The sequence below is a fragment of the Lissotriton helveticus genome, chromosome 5_1 (assembly GCF_964261635.1).
Source record: "Lissotriton helveticus chromosome 5_1, aLisHel1.1, whole genome shotgun sequence".
Lineage (NCBI taxonomy): Eukaryota > Metazoa > Chordata > Amphibia > Caudata > Salamandridae > Lissotriton > Lissotriton helveticus.
Window position 1 is genome coordinate 524,217,711 of NC_136065.1, and position 20,139 is coordinate 524,237,849.

Sequence of the window (20,139 nt, forward strand, 5' to 3'; positions counted from 1 at the left end):
TTGCAGGGCCATAGCGTTGTAGCGTTGGCGCAGACGTGCCGCCAACGGCTCTGTTGCAAGGGCGAATAGCAGCGGGGATAATGGGCACCCCTGACGCGTGCCCCTGGTAATCAAAAATTGTGGGTATAGTCGCCCATTGATTAGTACCCTCGCTCCAGGTCGTTGATACAACAGGCGTATCCAGGATAAAAACAAAGGGGGGAAGCCCATACGTGTCATTATGCCGAAAAGGTACCTCCATTCCAGAGAATCGAAGGCTTTTGTGGCGTCCAAAAAGACTGCAGCCAGGGGTAACTCAGGGGCAAGTGCATCATTGTAAAGAGGGTTCTCAGGTTATGGGAGGTGGATCTTCCAGGAACAAAACCTGACTGATCAGGTAATATCAGATGCTCTAATAGCAGTCTCACTCGGTTGGCGAAGAGCTTAGCCAATATTTTAGCGTCAACGTTGAGAAGAGAGAGTGGCCGGTACGATCCACATAAATGGGCAGGCTTGTCTGGTTTTAACAATGAAATGATCAGGGCTTCCCTCATTGAGGGTGGGAGAGAGCCACATTCGAAGGATTCTTCATAAACTTCCCGAAGGATGGGGGCCATCAGATCGATATAGGTTTTATAAAATTCAACCGGTATGCCATCCATTCCTGTGGCTTTGCCCGACTGGAGGCCCATAATGGCATCTCGCATTTCATCCAGTTCAAAAGGTGCACATAGGAATTTCCAGTCTGCCTCACAGAGCCACCCCAGTGCCACGTCTCCCAGATAATCGTCCAGACCCAGGTCCAAATCGTGGGAGCCAGAGGTGGTGTATAGAGTCTCATAGTGGGTAGTAAAACTGTTCAGGATATTCGTTGTGTCGCAGTAGCGCGTGCCATCCGGCCCCTCCAGTTCCAACACATAGCTGGAGTGTTGTGGCGCCCTAATTAAGTCAGATAGAGTTTTAGCTGGGCGCTCCCCCTCTCCATAACGACGAGCCTGCCAGTGTTTGCCCCTGAAGTGTGTCTCTCTCTGTGCCTCTTCCATATATTCGGTTAATTTAGACCTGAATTTCTCTTGTCTCTCACCATCCGGTGATCGTGCCAGTATAGCCTCCAATGCCCGCAATTCTTGTTCCAATCTAGATAGTGTGTTGATAATATCTTTGAGTACCCCTGAGCCCTTAGATATGCAGTACCCTCTAATTGTAACCTTAAAGGCCTCCCATAGGGTCTCCACGCTTTGCACCAAACCCTTATTACGTGTAAAAAAATCTTGTATTTCCCCACGCAGTTCCTCTTGAAAGACTGTGTCTGAGAGCATGCGCATGTTCAGGCGCCATGCGCTCCGCGGGGGGCAAAGTCTGTGTACGAGAAAGCCAGCCTTACATGAACATGATCGGAATAGGTTCTTGCTAAGTGTCGCGCTTGAGAGATTGCAGGGCAAAGCCCCCGAGAAATAAGCCAAAAATCCAGCCGTGCCCAGGTGGCTGCATACGCCGTAAAATGCGTGCCCTCCCTATCCGAGGGGTGCAAATGCCTCCAAGCATCAACTAAGTGGTTATCTGTTATGATGTCTTTAAGTATGACGCTTGCCCACGTGCGGTGATGTGGGGCTGGGTGGGATCTGTCCAGAGTCTGCGTGTATGTGACATTAAAGTCGCCTCCCCATGAGAAAAAATCGGGAGCATCAACGTTCGGACCATAGCAGCACACTAGTGTTACTGATTCCAGACCCAAGCGCCCCCAAATCATACAATATCTGCCCTGATTGTCACTAGCTGAGCCCACTAAATGAAATGGCACCTTCTTGTTAATAAGGATAGCAGTGCCCCTGGCATAAGTGGAGTAGGAGGAGAATGCACTATGCGCGGCCCAGCGGGTCGCAATTGAGGGGCGGGGTGAGAGGCGAGAAGTGCGTTTCCTGCAGCAGTGCAATGTGGGTGTGTTGCCTGTCTAGGTACGCCAAGACTTGTCTTCGCTTTCTGTGGTCTCCGGGCCCCGGAGGTTCCATGTGAGAACGTTTAAGTGTGCACCTACAGTGCTAGCCATGGTCCCTCAAAAACAATGTATAATCCAATAGTGTGTGCGCTGTGCGGTATGGTTCAGTCGAGCTATGAAAGGTCATGCGTCTCTGTGCGTTAAAAGTGCTCATAGAGATCTCAACATAAACCGTCAACATTCCTTCCCAAGCCCAAGTCCCTCCCCCCTCCCACTGAAGCAACCTCAACACGCCAGCATAAGATACCCACCCAGCCCTCCCCATCCCATCATTCAAACCAAAACATAGAGTAGTCCCTGCCATTGCTACTGGCAAGGTATTTGGGGGGAATTCCCTGTGGTGCCTGTCTAGGCAGCAACACATCCACACCTCGCCCAAGGAGCCCGTGCAGTCGACACTGCAGCTCCCACGGGCATATAGGGGGCCCGGCGATATGTCCGCCAGCTACCCGGAGGGCCTACCTCAATAAGTATACACATCTAAATTTGAGCAAATCTCAGTCTCAGTGCATCATTACTCACAGTAATAATAGTTCAATGGAAAAAGAAAAGCACAGTTCAAGGCACTTTACTGTTCTTCGTCATTCGCACCCTCCATCTGCGACCGTCGGTCTTCTTCCTCCTCGTCCGTTGGGTGAGCCGCTTTGCTGAGGTGCTTAAGAAACTCGTCTACCTGTTGCGGCTTTGTAAAGAAGTGCTGCCGCCCCTGATGAGTGACTCTCAGGCTTGCCGGATAAAGGAGAGCATAGTTGATCTGTGCTTTTCGCAGTTTCGCTTTAACATCTAGGAATTTCCGCCTTTCCTCTTGTACCATGGGCATGAAGTCCGGGAACATAGTGAAGGAGTTACCCTCATAGGACAGTGGGCGCTTGTTGCCTGCCGCCTGCAATGCCACGTCGCGATCTCTGTAGTTTCAGAGTCTAGCAATTATAGGCCGCGGTGCAGCTCCTAGTTTGGGGCTGGGACCCAACGATCTGTGCGCCCGTTCGACAATAAATTGTGGTGAGAAGGCCTCCGACGTATTCCTCCATACGGCCTGTGTTAGTGGATTCCGGAATACCTAAAATACGTATGTTATTTCGTCTGCTTCTCGCTTCCAAATCCTCGTTCTTAGAAGCTATAACCCGAAGCAGATTATCCATACGTGAGAGTTGCGAGGTGTGTCGAGTATTCACATCTTCCGAATTCGAAATACGCTGCTCTGCCTCCGTTAGCCGCTCCTCGTGGACATCCATTTTGTGCACTATGGCATCCATACGTGAGGACATTCTATCTACCTTGTCCGCTATCGTGGCAAACCCTTGCCGCACCTCACACATAATATCCTGGAGTCCAGGGGGCTGTTCCGCCCTGGCCACAGTCAGGCCATCAGAGCTTTCCTGTGCCGGTAGGTCCTGTCCCGACCTGGTAGGTCTCTTGGGAGGATCAAAGGTGATCTTGGGTTGACACGGGTCGTTCTTGCCCATGGTGGTGTAATGCGCAGCCCCCGAATTGCCCAGCAGTCAAAGAAGTAGTAGGGGGGTGGCAGGGTGTCGTCCCCTTAGCCCTATAGTCAGTCTTGTGTTGCGTAGTCGGGCCTCCTGTGCGGCGCAGGCTCAAGGCAGCGATCCCCACCCGCCTCGCCGGGACCAGAAGAAGGGACTCGGCCCTGTCTACACCCAGAGGATACAATAGTCCATTCCAAGGGGGGTTATCCCTTGCCCCCGACTCGGCTAGGCGGGCCTGCCTCCCAATGGCAACCACCGCAGGCCACGAGGAGGGCCAGCAGGCTGCTATGGGTAGGTTGTCGTCCAGTGCCCTCTGGCCGCAACAAGAAAGTCTCAATAGATTACCCTCTAGAGGGGTGGGCGAGCACGTGGGTTCTAAGGCCTCGCTGCAGGTGCGTAGGCCTAGCAGCCAAGAGGGAGGGGGTGAGGGCTGCCCTCCTCTTACCGCTGGCCGTAGGTTGGTCTCGTCACAACTCCGTCTGTCCACAGGGTCTTAGCGAATTTTCTGTAGCTGCTGTGGACCGCTGGGTCGCCGCGCGGCATGTCACGGCAGAGTCGGTGCAGAGGCCAGTTCTATCTGTGGCCTGTTGCTCCGTGCGGCGCCGCGGCCTCGCGTGATCTCGATCGCCGGCGTCAGGGCAGCCTCCGCAGTCAGCTCCCGCCCAGTGTTGTCGATCGGATATCAGGAGTTGCACTGCTCCGATCGAGGAGAGGTTTGCGCAGCAAGGTCCAGGGGTCACTCCAAACAAGCGACGGTAACAGGGGCCTCGTGGGGTGCTGATTATCAGGAGAAAAGCAGGATTTTAATCGCCGGGCGGCGAGAGCCTCTCACGATGGCGGCCATTCGCTAGTGCGCCACCTAGCGCCCCAACACAGAATCTGTATTTTCCATCCGATTTAGTCGAGATAACCACTGGCGAAATCCAACTTGACGTTTCTATTTGCTCAATTACTCCTTGCTCCAGCATCTCACACAGCATTTTCTTCACTTCATCTCTAGCTATGATAGGTACTTTCCTGACTTTATGCTGCATAGGAAAAGCATTAGGCTTGAGCATGATCTTATGCACATACCTCTTCAATACACCAATATCTTCTTTAAATAAGTTAGACATCCCTTCCACAATTGACTCCGTTATAATTTTATTCACAACCATGACTTGATGTGTCGCTCTCGGATTTATTATAATATGTAGGTCATACTGGTGTCCCCACCCCAAAATTGGCGGTCCAGATTGAGCTACATATACTTTACCTTTCACACCTCTGCTTTGAAAGATGATATCAGTTAACATGTACCCAATTATATCAATCCTTTCACCCTGATACCCACTCGGATTTATATCCTTAGGTTTCAAAATAACATCAGGCCAATTTTGTTTAAACAAACACTCTGGAATAATAGTCCAAAATGAACTAGAGTCCACCATTAATTCTATGGCAGGACCGGAGGCTCAGATTATGCTTTTCTTTCTTCGCATTTATTATAAATTGAAAAACACAGCAGCCTTAGAAAAGCTCATAATGCAGAAAAATGCTTAAATAACAACAATAAAGCATTTTAGTCGCATAACTCAAGAAAAAAACAATGTCTCTGGGACTACAACTCCCATCATGATAATACAACAGTCTGAACGGAGTCCTTCCTCTATGTCCACAGTCCATAGATAGGCAGTCCCTTCTCCATGTTCCTCCTCTTTCTTCGCTGCTTCCGCAGCCAGTTAAGTGTTTTTTCTCCCTCTCTCAGTTTTGATGCTGTTTAGGGGATTACTGATGTATTTATGCACTGTAATGTTTTTATTTGTTAGGGCTATGGGTCTCTGATGTGTTTTCTCTTTGCAGAGCCCCATTCAGGTCGCGGAAGCGCCGTCTCGCTTCCTTCGCGACTTTTTTCCTGTGTATATTGTTGCGGTGCGCAGTCATCCGCTAGAGGGCGCGGCCGCGTCTCGTTGGTCTCCGGCGCGAGTTTCTCCTCACAGAGGAGCCGCGCTGAGGAGACCAACCGCCGCGGAGCCGAGCCCTCAAGTCTGCCTCATTGAACGCCCGTATCTCGGGTCTGTACTCTTTTGCCCCATATGTGAACGCCCCGGTGGGGGTCTGTATTGCGGTGTTCTACCGCGTTGACGCCGATTTGGCAAGCCTGCACTCGTGTTGTGTCTGGTGTGGCAGCGCGCTGTGAGGCAGCTGACCTGGTCCCCCTGGGGTGGGTCTGCGCGCTGAGGGTGTGAGTGCACCCAATTTTTTGCCAGTCCCTGGCATCCAAAACTGTTGCAGTCCTCCGGTCTGCCCTAATCTCTGTGACACCCAAGCTGTTGGGTAGTGTGTGAACCCTTTTGCGCTAGCTTTGTGCAGCATGGAGGACGAGTATTACGGGGATGATTCTCAATCCTATCTGCAGGATGAGGAGTTCTACCAAGCGGTAGACAGCTCCATTTACCGCTGCGTGACAGAGGTGGTAACCCCTATGGAGGAACGTCTCTCTGCGCGCATAGTGGAGGAATGCGCCAAGTTAGCTCAGGCGCAGTCAGGAAACCCTTATGCCCTCCCAGGTCCATCAGGTGAGGGCCCCCCTGCTCCTAAGAAACCCTGCAAGGGGGGGTTGTCGGAGGGTGCTCAGGGGGTGGACAAGGGTGCCTTTGAGCATCTACGTGACGCGTTTTTGGCTAAGGCGACTGAGTCCCCACCTGACCAGCCTGCGGCTCCCGCCTCGGTGGTGGCTACTGGAACTGCCCCTTCGTCTCCAGGGGATTCCCCGGATTCGGATGGGGATGAGGAATCTGTGCGTTCCTGGCGACCTTCGAGCTCGGCCACTGAGTTACCGCGGGACAGCTCAGGTATGCTGGACCCGGATGAGATCATGCATCCGCGGTCCGCAGCCTGGGCCCCGGGTGACAAGGTGGCAAAGTTCGTGGCTAGTCGGCTGCGTAAGCCTCTGGAGCAGGAGGCCAGGGGATGCCTCCGTGGAGAATGTCCTAGACCCACCTTGGAGGGGAAAGTTGCCATGACACCAGATTTAGATACCAAGATGGCGACATTTCTAGCAAAGTTTATGAAGGACCCGCGTAAGGGCATTGACCGATCCTGGCGGTCGTGTCAGGACAAATGCTCGACGCAGTGGGGCCCATTACTAAGATCCTAGACATGGCAGAGGAGGCTAAAGTTACAGGATCCGCCATTGACCCCGATGTCTTGTCAAATTGGGCGCAGAGGGTGATTGTTTTCTTAGGCAATGCCAACTGTGCCCTTTCCACCGAACGGCGGAGGTCTTTTCTGATTAAGCTAGACCCTAAGTTGGGAGACTTAGCCTCTTCGGAGGCAGGAGCAGTTGCCCAAGGCGGTCTCTTCGGAGAACCGTTCATTAAAGAGCTAGGGAAGTTCGTGTCTACCTTCACATCCCTTGATAGAGCTCAGACCAGTATCAAACGCGTGTTCCAACAGCGTTTCTCCCAAGGGGCCGGTCGCGGTAGGGGCCGCGCGACCGGCCGTGGCGGGCAGAATGCCGGTAACAGAGGGCAAGGCTCCGGGCGAGGGCAGTACAACACCTCGGCCAACTTCAACTCCTTCTACCCTACAAGAGGGCAGCGTTTCGGAGGTCGAGGTTTCAGAAAGAACTCCAACGCTTCCAGCACACACGGTGAGTGTTATCCCCGCAGAGCAGGTTCAGATTGGCGGCCGACTAGCGGCCTTTCGGAGGGCGTGGGTAGAGCTTACAGCGGATGCTTGGGTGCTGCAAACTATCCGCGGTTTTCACATCGAATTCTACGATCAGCCTGTCCAGGTGTGCGCCCCGCGCCCTATAACCTTTTCGGTGTCCGATGCCCAGTTGATAGACGAAGAGGTCGCGGAACTTCTCCGCAAAAGGGCCGTTCGCCAATCAACTCGGCATCCGTCGGGCTTCATCAGCAATCTTTTCTTAGTGGACAAACCCGGCGGTGGCCGTCGTCCGGTGATCAACCTCAAAGAATTCAATGGGTGGTTGGTCTATCATCATTTCAAAATGGAAGGGATTCATCTCCTTCGAGATATCCTCCTTCCACGAGACTGGTTGGTACGGTTGGATCTCAAAGATGCTTATCTTGTGATTCCAATCTATCCTCCTCACCGTCGCTTCCTCCAGTTTCTCTGGCGGGAACAGGTGTTCGAATTCACGGCCCTTCCGTTCGGCCTTTCCTCAGCTCCGTGGTGTTTCACCAAAGTGTTACATCCCGTGGTGGAATTCTTGCGAGCGCAGGGAATTCGCATGATCGTCTATCTGGACGACATCTTGCTGATGGCGCAATGTCCACACAGCTTGCTTTCTCAACTGGGCCGGACTGTCGACCTCCTTCAGGAGCTCGGTTTTGTCATCAATGGAGACAAGTCGGTTCTTGTACCCTCTCAGAAAATAGACTTTTTGGGTTTTGTCATAGACTCCATCGACGCCTCCCTGAGTCTTCCGTCTCGGAAGTTGTCCAAGATCAAACACGTCTTGCGACAGACAATTACAAAGTCTCACACGTCGTTACGTCAAGTTGCCAGAGTGGTGGGCCTGCTATCGTCCTCGATTCAGGCCATCTTTCCGGGCCCTCTGCACTACAGGGCTCTCCAGCGCCTCAAAGCATATCATCTACGCAGAGGCGTGTCCTACGACCACTTGGTTCTCCTATCGGAAGAGGTCAAGGAAGAGATGTTGTGGTGGCTTACCCACATGGAGGCCTGGAATGGTCGGGCAATTTTCGGATCTTCCCCGGACCTCGTCATCGAATCCGATGCCAGCAGAGTCGGTTGGGGAGCGCGCTGTGGAGATTTTTCAACAGGCGGCACTTGGTCCTTGGAAGAACAGAAGTTGCATATCAACTGTCTAGAGCTTCTGGCGGGTTCCTTTGCGGTACGCTGCTGGACCAGGGACTCAGTGAAGTCGTGTGTCCTATTGAAAATGGACAATGTATCGGCAGTGCGGTATGTGAACCACCTAGAGGGCGCGAGGTCCCGTGCACTGGCGAATTTGGCAAAACAGTTCTGGGATTACTGTCTAGAACATCATGTATCGGTGACGGCGGAGTACCTGCCGGGTCAGGCCAACCAGGTGGCAGACTGGCACTCCAGGTACCTCCGGGATTCCAGTCTGTGGATGTTGAATGTCCAGGTCTTTCACTGGCTCAACGGGCTGTGGGGTCCTTTCTCACTGGACCTGTTTGCGTCCCGCTTGGATCATCAACTTCCGAGGTTCTTCAGTTGGAGACCGGATCCGATGGCAGAGGCCACGGATGCGTTTCTCCAGGACTGGAGCAAGGAGAAGCCCTTTGCGTTTCCACCTTTTTCGATGGTGATGCGAACGGCGGCGCAGGTTCGCCGGCAGGAAGTGGAGCTGGTGTTGGTGACGCCGCTCTGGAGATATCAAGTCTGGTTTCCAGTTCTTCTGGAACTTTCCTGGGATTCTCCAATCCTACTCCCCCGGTTTCCTCACCTGCTCCTCAACCCGGATCGGGATCCGCATCCTCTCATCGTTCAGGGCTCTCTCCTCCTCATGGCATGGAGGCTTTCAGGAGACGTTGGTCGCTCCCGGGCCTTTCGAGATCAGCTGAGGGTCTGTTATCCAAGGCCTGGGCTGTCAGTACGTCGAAGCGCTACAAATCCGCTTGGTCTAAGTGGGTGCGTTGGTATCTTCGACGGAGTTTGGATCCCTTGGTCGCGGGACTCGTACCCGTGTTGAATTATTTGGCGGAATTGGCCGTGGGTGGTTTTGCCTACCGCACGATTAATGCTGTGCGTTCGGCTATTTCTGCGGCACACCACCCAGTTGACGGTGCTCCGATCGGAGTACATCCTTTTGTGTGCCGACTTTTGCGGGGCGTCCGGTTAGCGTTACCACCAGAGCCCCGGTACTCAGTCCTTTGGGACGTCAATTTGGTTTTGAACCTTTTCCTGTCCTGGCAACCTAACAGGTACCTATCGGTCAAGGAACTCTCGGCGAAACTGGCTATGCTTCTATGCTTGGTGTCCTGCCGGAGAGTGTCGGATGTGCGTTCTCTGGATGTCTCGGCACGCGTGTTTTCACCAGATGGTGTCACCTTCATGATTGGTCGCCGCACAAAGTCGGCGTCTAGAACAATTTCGTATCCGGCTTTCGTGGATGTCCCGAAACTATGTGTTGTTCAGTGTCTGAAAGCTTATGAAGATATGACTTGGGACATTCGCCCTCCGGGCGAGAGACAATTGTTAATTGCCTTGCGAAAACCACACCATGCGGTCTCTTCCCCCACCATAGCCAGGTGGGTGCGTTGGGTCATGCAAGAGGCAGGTATTGATACCAAACGTTTCGGAGCTCACTCTGCCAGAGGGGCCATGGCCTCTAAGGCTTTCTCTGCGGGAGCTCGTCTAGAAGATTTGATGCGGGCCGCGGACTGGTCCTCCGATTCCACCTTTAAGAGGTTTTACTTTAAGCCGGTGGTGGATATTGCAAGTTTGGTGGTGAGTAAGCTTTGAACTAGCATAATCTGAGCCTCCGGTCCTGCCATAGAATCGAAATTTGCCTAGCATTTGTAACGGTAAGTTTCAATTCTATTAAGGACACGGAGGCGAGGATTATCCCACCCGGTATATCGTCGAACGACACCCCCCCGTATGGCAGTAAGTAATCAGGTTTTAAAAGTTTTCCTCATGGTTGAATATGAGCCTTGAATAGTTAATTCGATTGTAAAATCCTAAATTTTCCGTTACGGCGCTGACGCAGTTCTATTTCTTCTGTTAGGAAATGATGGTTCCAAGCCAGACCAATGAACTGATGGCATAATTTGCGCGAAGAAAGAGGAGGAACATGGAGAAGGGACTGCCTATCTATGGACTGTGGACATAGAGGAAGGACTCCGTTCAGACTGTTGTATTATCATGATGGGAGTTGTAGTCCCAGAGACATTGTTTTTTTCTTGAGTTATGCGACTAAAATGCTTTATTGTTGTTATTTAAGCATTTTTCTGCATTATGAGCTTTTCTAAGGCTGCTGTGTTTTTCAATTTATAATAAATGCGAAGAAAGAAAAGCATAATCCTCGCCTCCGTGTCCTTAATAGAATTGAAACTTACCGTTACAAATGCTAGGCAAATTTCGATTCTGTTTCCTTCCCCTCTATAACAAACATTGCCTTTGGTCTCATCCTTCTCCCAGGTTTCATTTCTGACTCCTCATCACTTATGCACAATATCTTGTTTGCACCATCAACCTTACAGCGCGAAGTGACACACACGCTCTCTTTTTGTACAACAGCTACCTACACTCTATTATTAGACTTACACATCTTATAGAAGTGTCCCTTCTTCCCACATTTTTTACACTCTTTATCCAGTACAAAACACTTTTTATATTCTGCTGTGTGATATGTGCTTCCACGCCTTGTACACATTTTTTCCAGATTCCTATACTGATCTAAGTGGTTAGAAACATTCCCATTATATTTCATAACACTTCTATCACTTTTTTCCACTGCTCTTTCTACTGTTTATTGCAGCTACCTCTTCATCCTGTTCTACACAAGATACTCCCATTGCACTTCCGTTCTCCTTCAAATTTTCCTTTCTTTCCATTTCTCTCATACATGCATTTGACTCCTCTACTTCTTTCGCTATATCTATAGCATTTTGAAGAGAAGGATTCTTCGCAGCCAACAATTTATCCTGCATTTTTTTTTTCTTACATTGAACAATAAGCTGATCTCTTATCATCTCGTCTTTAATTGTCCCAAAATTACATTTTATCGACAACTCACGTAAACGTGTTACAAATTGATCAACAGTCTCATACTGTCTTTATGGTTGCGTATAAAATTTGTGTCTAGCCATAACAATATTCATTTCTTTTGAATATTGTTTCTTCAACCTTGCTTTTGCCTCAAGATACACATTTGAAATTGCTCTACCTTCCGCATTAGTACCTGTAGGTAAAAATTTGAATGCATGCTGACCCTCTTTACCTAATGTACTTAACAATAGTGCTTTCTTCCTCGCAGCACTGAAGTCTTTCCCGTCCAACGCCTCAATATAGTTCTCAAACATTTCGATCCATTCATCCCATTCTATAGGTGGATCTCCACTCTGTTGTAAAAATAAAGGAGGCATTATAACATTTTGATTCTCCATACCGATAATACTGTTAATTAATATGTACAAACCCTGCACGAAACAATTACAATATAATCTTTCTGTATCTTGAATTTTTTTAAGACAATGTGTAGTTTTCCTTTTTAAAGTAACCTTTTTTAATACACAATCCTTTCCTGCTGTAGACTGCTGTCAACAACTTTTTTAAACACTCTTCAACTCCATTTATTATTTATTTCCTCAGTTATTTCCCGAAAACACCATAAAGTTACTCCTTACCCTCTTTTACTTCGTTATACACAATTTCCGTTTTCCGATCCTTCTTTGGTTGTGTCTTTTCCTTGCTGTTATGCTCTTCCACGTTGCTAAGCAACCTTTTATTGTTCCCAAAATGGCCGCTCCGTACGCCGTCACTGCACACACCTCGCCACGTACTTCGTCACTGTGCACGCTGTGCTGCGCTCCTCATGTTCCTACGTCACCAGTGACACGCCTCCGTTAATCCTTAGACATACACGTCGGCTCGAGTGTCAACACGCGCAAAAGAACGTCGATTCCTTCTACTGGAATTCACGGTTAGCATTCTTCAAATCTTTCAAATATAAACGCTACCGCTTTACTCCACAGCAAAACTGTAACAATTGTACAATTTTCATACAGTCTACTTTCGACCAGTTACGATACTTTGAAACAAAATTTGTATGCTTCTCTCACTCGTTCCAATTTACGTTATTGTTCTTTCTTCTAGTCTTTTACATATATGCACTCCAATCGACAAATCTTCCTTTCTTTTGTCTTATAACTTTTGTGCACTCCAAACAAACAATGCCAAACTCCTTACTTTTGCTTGTTTAGTCCGCTTTCTTCTTTCATATTTTCCTTTCCACACGAGGTTCTTTTCCACCAACCGAGTTTCCTACTCACTCTGTGCCTCAACGCGCTGCTAGCCAATCGTCGCGATCTGTTGTAGGGGAAGAATACTGCCAGCAATGATTTGTTAATCAATCATTAATATTTATTGCGAGCAACAGAGAGTAGTTGGTGTTCCCATAAAGGGTAGCAAGTAACTGACCCCAGAATCCACAGACATGGAACACTATCACAACAAAGAATCTATATGGAACAAAGCATTTAAAGAGCAAGGCACAACCTAAGTAATATGCCAATACAACACTTTCCTTCCTTACTTTTTTTTCTCGCTGGTCAGTTTCACATTTCTTTTTGTTCCATTAACTTTGTTGCTCCTATTCTTTGTTCCTTTGTGTTTCGAAGCAGCCTTTCATTTTCATTTTTCCTCTTCTTTTTCACGCTTCTGGTTCCGCTTCTGCTTATAGTAGGTTTTATAATTTCATTTATTTCTTGTGCAACACACCGGCTGGAGCAACGGTGCCACAGCCAGGCGGTTCGATCTCTACGCTATCAACTGTCAAACTAAACTGTCAGCTTGAGTATCAGCTGGCATTCTAGAATGCCAGCTAATGTCACAAAGGTTAGAGCGAGGGCAGGGGACGCGCGTGAGGGGAAAAGGGAGCCTACAAGGGACACACAGTAAGAAAGTGATTATAGACAACTCAACAAAATGCTTGTATTTATTGATACTTTCTAAAGTACATAGTAGGTGGGATGCGCAACATCCGATTACAACCTGGAACTAATGTACACTCTAGAGCCAGGTTGGAACTCGCTGAAAAATTAAAGTTATCTCAACCATGCACTGAGGGTCTTACTGCGAGATTTAAGGACAGACAAAGTTATGGCGTCGTTAACACAGTATGCAAGTTGCCCATCCTTGCTTCGTAGTGCTCTTAGCGTTTCTCACAAAGACCTATGGGATTGGGCAACTCATTTATTTTCAATCTTGAAGAGTCTGCCCTAATTAAAGAACATCCATGGTGCGTGAGACTACACTCGATTTCTGATCGGTGGTCGCGGTTGGAAGCCAGAACAGTGTACATGTAAGGCAGGCAAAGCCACCCATGCGAGCAACGAATAACAGAAAGAAACCATGTTTATTTATAGCGTTCGCACGATTTAAACAAACAATATGGACTAAGTGTTCAAAATGGAAGTTTCCAACTGCAGACCTGTGTCTTTAACAGTGACGTTAAACTGGCCTCTCCCTATTGGCGGCTGCTAGACAGCTACAACTCTCGCGATACCAACGACACTCCCGCGGTGTTGCACCCACTTGCCCTTCAGCACATTCAGAAACAAGTCGCTGCGTGTGAAGTGTCATTGGCGACAGCTGAAGAGACACCACGAGAATGGGGTCCCATTCGGGTGTAAGAGGTAGGCGATTTTGTCACCCCCTCCTTCCACTCAACGATTCATTGCACGTGTTTCTGAAACACCCTACGGCGTGCTTTCCATGTGTATCGGCATTTCAGAGGTTGTATCTTAGTGCATTGATTGATGCGCCTACACCTAACATGGCTTCTTCAAGTGACGTTCCTTCAAATGCGCGGTCTAGTGTTAGAATACTTGAGACTTGCTGTAGAAAAGTTCTCGAAAAAGTGGGCGAGAACTAGTCTCTTTCTAATGTAAAATAAAAAGTGTGGTACTCTTACTGGAAAATATTTTGGGATCAGAGGTGTTGCTGAGAAAAGAGGATGGAGTCTTGAAAAGAGGGTACTATAGTTACCGTATGCATATATTAAAAAACAAAACTGTCGTAAAGAAATGAGCTACTAGGACAATTGTGACAGAAGGTGTGTTCTGGCTTACTTGTTTGGTAACAAAGAGGCTGCATTTTAAAAATATCTTATGCGATTAGGAAACCTGCTGCAGCGATCTTGGTGTGCCTAGTTATTTTCAAGGGCTAACGATAACTACGGTAAATCGCGTGGTTAATGTACCTTCTGAAGTGATCTGTGTATTGGCTAGGCACAGTTTGACTTTAAAAAAACCAAAGAATTAATGTGCTCCTGCCGAGCACTACGAGTAACATGTTGATCTCAGATTTGCAATTTATGTAGATAAATGCGCTACTGCTTTTGATAATATCCTTTTTAGTTGTAGTTCATAAATTGTAATCCTTCTAATCGGGCCCAAGTCCTTAAAAAGAAGTGGGGGGCCTAATCAAGTCAGGCATTATGCAAATGACATCACAGCGGTGACATCAAATGTAGCATCACAGGAAGAGGCATCACAACCCTTGACCTCCCAGGAATTGACATTAGATCTTAGGAGTTTACACACATATTTAGTAGGTTTATCACAAATACATTTACGCACATTACAATATTTAACAAATACAATTTTATGCTCTAGTTCCAAAAAAAGTGATGCAAACCCAACGCAAAATCTGGGACTCAATTTATACATTTATTTGTTTTAAACAGCGCCACAAGCAAATTGGCCAAATGGAGAAAAGTGGCAGTAAATCTGTTATTGCTTAATTGGCTACAAAGTCTGCATTTTGAAATACACTATGGAGTCAAGGCACTTGTTGCATAGATCTTTGTGTGCCCAATAAATCTCAGGGAATACTAATGGTAAGATACCTGTAGATACCGGGTACTCTTAGTACGGCCCGGCAAGCCTTCCTTGGTGGCCCGCGGACCTTGCAGACATTGTACCTGTGTTTTAAAAATAAAATACAAAATTAAAGAGTGTCATCAAACACCGCCGCAACAGCGCGGACTCCGAGACACTCTGCTCTATGGGGGCCGGACGATTCACAACAAAGCCTCATTAAAGACCTGTTAAGTACTCGGGTGTGGCTGTGTGTGTCCCCAGGAAGCTGGGGTAAGGTGGCAGACGGAGGGTGGCAGACGGAAGGTGACAGACGGAAGGTGACAGACGGAAGGTGACGGGCGGAGACAGGAATACAGAGGGAGGGAGACAGAGAGGTGCAGGGGCGACAAAGGGAGGGAGGGATACAAACAGAGGGAGACAGACAGACAGAGGGAGGGGGACAGATGGAGGAAGGAAAGCGACAGAGGGAGACGGAGGAAGGGAGACATAGGGAGGGAGTCCGGCAGAGGGAGACACAGTGAGAGGGAGAGGGAGAGAGAGAGGGAGAGAGAGAGGGAGAGAGAGAGGGAGAGAGAGAGGGAGGGAGGGAGAGAGAGAGGGAGAGAGAGAGAGGGAGAGAGAGGGAGAGAGAGGGAGAGGGAGAGACACAGAGAGAGAGACACAGACAGGGAGAGAGATGGAGACAGAGAGAGAGAGACACAGACAGGGAGAGAGATGGAGACAGGGAGAGAGATGGAGAGAGAGAGAGACACAGACACAGACAGGGAGAGAGATGGAGACAGAGAGAGACACAGACAGGGAGAGAGATGGAGACAGGGAGAGAGATGGAGAGAGAGAGAGACACAGACAGGGAGAGATATGGAGACCGAGAGGCAGGGAGGGAGATATATATATAAACAGACAGAGAGAGAAAGATGTGTGTATGCCGGGTCTGGTGGCTCAGTGAACGTAGGCGTCTGCTGCAGGGGCCTGTGTTCAACCTCATGGTCACAGTTTTTTTTGCTCTAGCCCCACCCCCACCGGTGCGACCCATGCTCTAGATGTTAGTGCACTTGCTGGAGACAGCTGTGTTTTTGTCTAGTTCCAGTTTTGAATCAAAGTAGCATAGATGGTTATATATCTCCTGCAAAGCATATCGTGTGACAACATTTTTTATTTTATGTAGATCGATAAGTGGGTTACTGCTGTTAACTCAGAGATCCTTTTATCACATGCAGTTCATAAATTGTAATCCTTCCAATTTAGCACAGTGAGCTGTAAAGGACATGTGACACCTACAACTTGTAACCCTCACTGTCTTATGTACCTCATCCTGTACATTGATTTACACACACACAATTTATTGCCACGGAATAATGTGTACGTGTAATGTAAAGCTCTCCGACGCCCTGGATTGGGATGACTAGCACTATAAGAGAAATCCATCAAAATAGAGGTATTTAAATTATTTGTGTAAACACTGGGACAGACCAACACATCTGACATTCTCAAAGTGCATACTTTTACTTTATATGCAGGGATTGAAGGAAGTCAAAAGCATGGCTTTCTTAAGTATCTGTGAAGTGATAACCAGCTGGCAGCTGTTGTTTTTCCTCCATTGCATTTGCAGCTAGGTGTGAGGTTCTAGATAGCTCCCAGCCAGGATACTCCATCAAAAGGAGGCCAGATGGCCCCTTAACTTGGCCTTTGTTTTGGGCTCAGCTGGAATTTAAAATAACCATGCCCCCTCACCTGCACGTTGCTGCTTGGAATGCAAGCAGACAAAGTGCAGGCTCTGTAGAATGTGTCTCGGTGTCTGAAAATGACACAGGGACGAGTTCAGTAGATTTCTATGGGGACCAACTCCTTAGCAGGGAAGACAGCGTCCACCTTGTGGAAAAGTTGGGAACCGCCCTCTACCCGGGCTTGTCCCCTCCTTCTGATATAGCACTGATCTATGAACCGACACCGAGGAGGTGCATTCCCACTGGAAGTTTGTCTTTTTTTAGGACGAGCCTGGGCAGCGCATGCCCTGCTTTGCGAGTCATGCTGTATTGGAGTATATACTTGAAGCCCCTCCCTCTCTTCCCCATATTTGTCATAGGCCTGTGTCATTGTCCTTCATAAATGCTGGCTTCTGGTTATGTTATTGGGCTTGTTAGTCCCTCCTTAGTACCGATTTGTTTTCATTTGTAACCTCCCACGACGACTTGCACTTTAATATCCGTTGTTACACGGTACGTCGTATTTAGTCTGTAAGCACTATTTTCTTTGAGCTTCTCTTACTGCAGGAGGGCCTCTCAGGCGCAGTTGTGACCACTGGCTTGTTTATTTAATTCGTACCAAACAGGGAGCTTTTCAGGGGACATGGGAGACAGAAGTGGGCAACTCAAGCATTTGGAATGCAATAGATCTCGCATGTGCATGAGTTTAAGATATTGGCATTGTAAATGACAATGACTTTTTTTATGTTCTAAAAACAAAACATAAATAAAATGCATTAACAATGCCAGTAGTGAGGAGGAGCTTCGCGCGCACCCAGGATGGTCACGTGAGCTTAGGGCTCCCGGACCTTCGCCACCTCCACCGATTATCCTGTACTCTATCCTGACTTCGACGACGGGTTATTACTGGCGCGACCCTGCTGATCGTTTATCCGTTTTCAGACTTCGATTTGGACCCTGGGAGCCGGAGATATGGACTTTTGAACATTTCTGGCCTGCTCCATGGTACTGCCCCGGGCTTGGTTTCTCTGCCAGCCGGACAGTAATTGAACAACAGCGGATCATGCGAGTCTCCCCTGCCTGGTCTTCTACTTTCAGTTTCGTTTCTCGTGCTTCAACCGTTTTGACTTTGTCTCGACCGCCCTGGTTTGGCGCTTCCTGTCTGACCGAGATTTAACAACTGGCGACTCGACCCCCTGCTACTCATTGCCTGGTGAAAGGTCCTCCTCTTTTTCTCCGAATTGCTGCGGGCGTATCGAGTGTAGCCATTTTTACTAGGTCTCAGGCTACCCTTCGGGGCACACGACCTAAGATGGCCACCAAGCCTGAGGGAGAGAAACGCAAGACCAGACCGGCAATACGAGGGGGTTCTGTGCAATCAAATGTCATGGACAGGGACACCCTCGTCAAAGGCTCTCCGGGCGGATCGACGAAATCTCCGGTCAACGTTGGAGAAGAATCTCCCCGATGGGTGAAGATCTGTCGTTGGGGGACATCATGGGCGCCATTGCTGGGATGAAGGCAACACTGGCTCAGCAGTATGAAGCCCTCGCCCATAAGTTGGACACGGTCGCTATCGATGTTACCCTGATCAGGGCTGACCTTGCGAAAACTAATGAAAAGGTCAAATCCCTCGATTTAAAGACATCTAGTCTTGTTACTGACGTCTCTGATTTACAGGCAGAAGTTGTCAACTTGCGATCCGCCCGTGACTACCTATCTCGACGCCTGGACGATTTTGAGGGTCGTGCACGACGAAATAACGTCCGTCTGGTTGGTGTCCCGGAAAAGTCGGAAGCATCCTCGGTGGACCTGTTGGTGGAAGATCTGGTCCTGAATCACCTGGCACCCAAAGGCCTCAGCAAGTTCTTTGCTGTAGAACGTGCACACAGGATCCCGGGTGGTCCGCCTAAGCAGGGTGCCACTCCGCGTCCCATCATAGCTCGGATCTTTCACTTTCGGGACAGAGATGCGATCCTGCAGGCATCCCGCTTATCTGGTCCTACGGCTTATGAGAACACTACAGTCAGCTTCTACCCGGACTTCACACAGCAGGTTCAGAAACAGCGACTTGGATTCCAGGGGGTGAAAAAGAGATTGAGGAACAGAGACATGAAATACGCTATGCTTTTCCCGGCCCGACTACGGGTGGTGTACAATGAACGAACATTTTTCTTTGAGTATCCTGGGGCGGCGAGTGACTGGCTGGACACGCTGCCTACGGGACGAGATCATTCTGGACACTCCGGTGGAGTGGAGGGCGGCCCGGTGGAGCAGGAATAGGGGGCGGAATCGGCTCCCGGTCCATTGTATTGACTATCGGCTGTGGTTTGGTGCTATACCACTATTGCTTGCTAACATGTTGTCGTATTGGGGTGTGGGGGGGTGGGTGAGTCTCCCTCCTCTGGGGTTCTTTTCGTAGAATAGTTGTATGTTAGGGCGACAGGCACACTGCAAGTTGGGGTGGCTTTTGAGTCTCGTGCAGGGGTGCGGGGTGGGGGTGTGATGTATGGAGTTTCTTGGGGGGTTGCAATTCATGGTTCATTGTTGTTTTTTCGAGGCATAGTATCGATGATCTCCTGTTGTACAGTGTCGCATCTGGGGTGGGGTGGGGATGGGGTTGAATTCTGGAATGGGGGGTAGGGGACTTAGGTTACTGTGTTGGAACGTTAATGGGTTGGGGGATAAGATCAAACGGGGCGTGGTGTTGCAGCTCTTGCGACGTTTGTCTCCTGATGTTGTTTTGCTCCAGGAGACGCACTTGCTTGCCAACACGTGCCACGCGATGAATAGGCGTGGCTATCGCTTCGTTGCGCACTCTGGTTTCACTTCTGGCTCCAGGGGGGTGGGCGTTCTGGTTCGGTGCTCCCTCCCTCTTGCTGTTGATGATATCATCCTAGATGATAGGGGACGATATGCCGCCATTGTGGGGCGCTGGGAGGGGAGGCTAATTACCCTGCTCTCCATCTATGTACCGCCGGGACTCCAGACTACTACATATGCTGATTTGGGAAGAGTGATCTTGGGAGTCCCCGAGGGTCTGCTTGTTGTGGGCGGGGACTTCAACTCTGTTGTGTCTGGGATGTGTGATCGCTACCCTCCCCGGGTACTTGCGAAGTCTCAATCCTGGTTGGGGGACTTCCTTGAGGCTATGGGGCTCACTGACTGCTGGTGCCTGCTTCATCCTGGGAAATTGCAATACACCTTCCACTCTGGGGCCCACGGCACTCTTTCGAGACTGGATCATGTATTGATGCCCTCCTCCCAGGCCTCCTCTATACGGGAGGTGAAACCTCTTGCTAGGGGTATCTCGGATCACTCCCCACTATGGTTGGTCGTGGATGCGCACCTGGGTTCCGGGGGTAGAGTGGCCCCGATAAACCCCTGGTATCTCCGCGACCCCGGGGTCAGAACAGAACTGATTA

At 49.3% G+C, this 20,139-nt stretch overlaps 1 protein-coding gene across 1 annotated transcript in view; it reads left to right on the forward strand.

Annotated features, from left to right (window-relative positions):
• The first annotated feature begins 13,673 nt into the window (after positions 1 to 13,673).
• CISD1 (CDGSH iron sulfur domain 1) overlaps positions 13,674 to 20,139 on the forward strand; it is a 125,767-nt gene continuing 119,301 nt past the window's right edge. Inside the window, exon 1 of the mRNA XM_078642871.1 lies at positions 13,674 to 13,823. Coding sequence (XP_078498997.1) covers positions 13,799 to 13,823 — 25 coding nt within the window. The 5' untranslated portion in view covers positions 13,674 to 13,798. The remainder of the gene's footprint in view (positions 13,824 to 20,139) is intronic.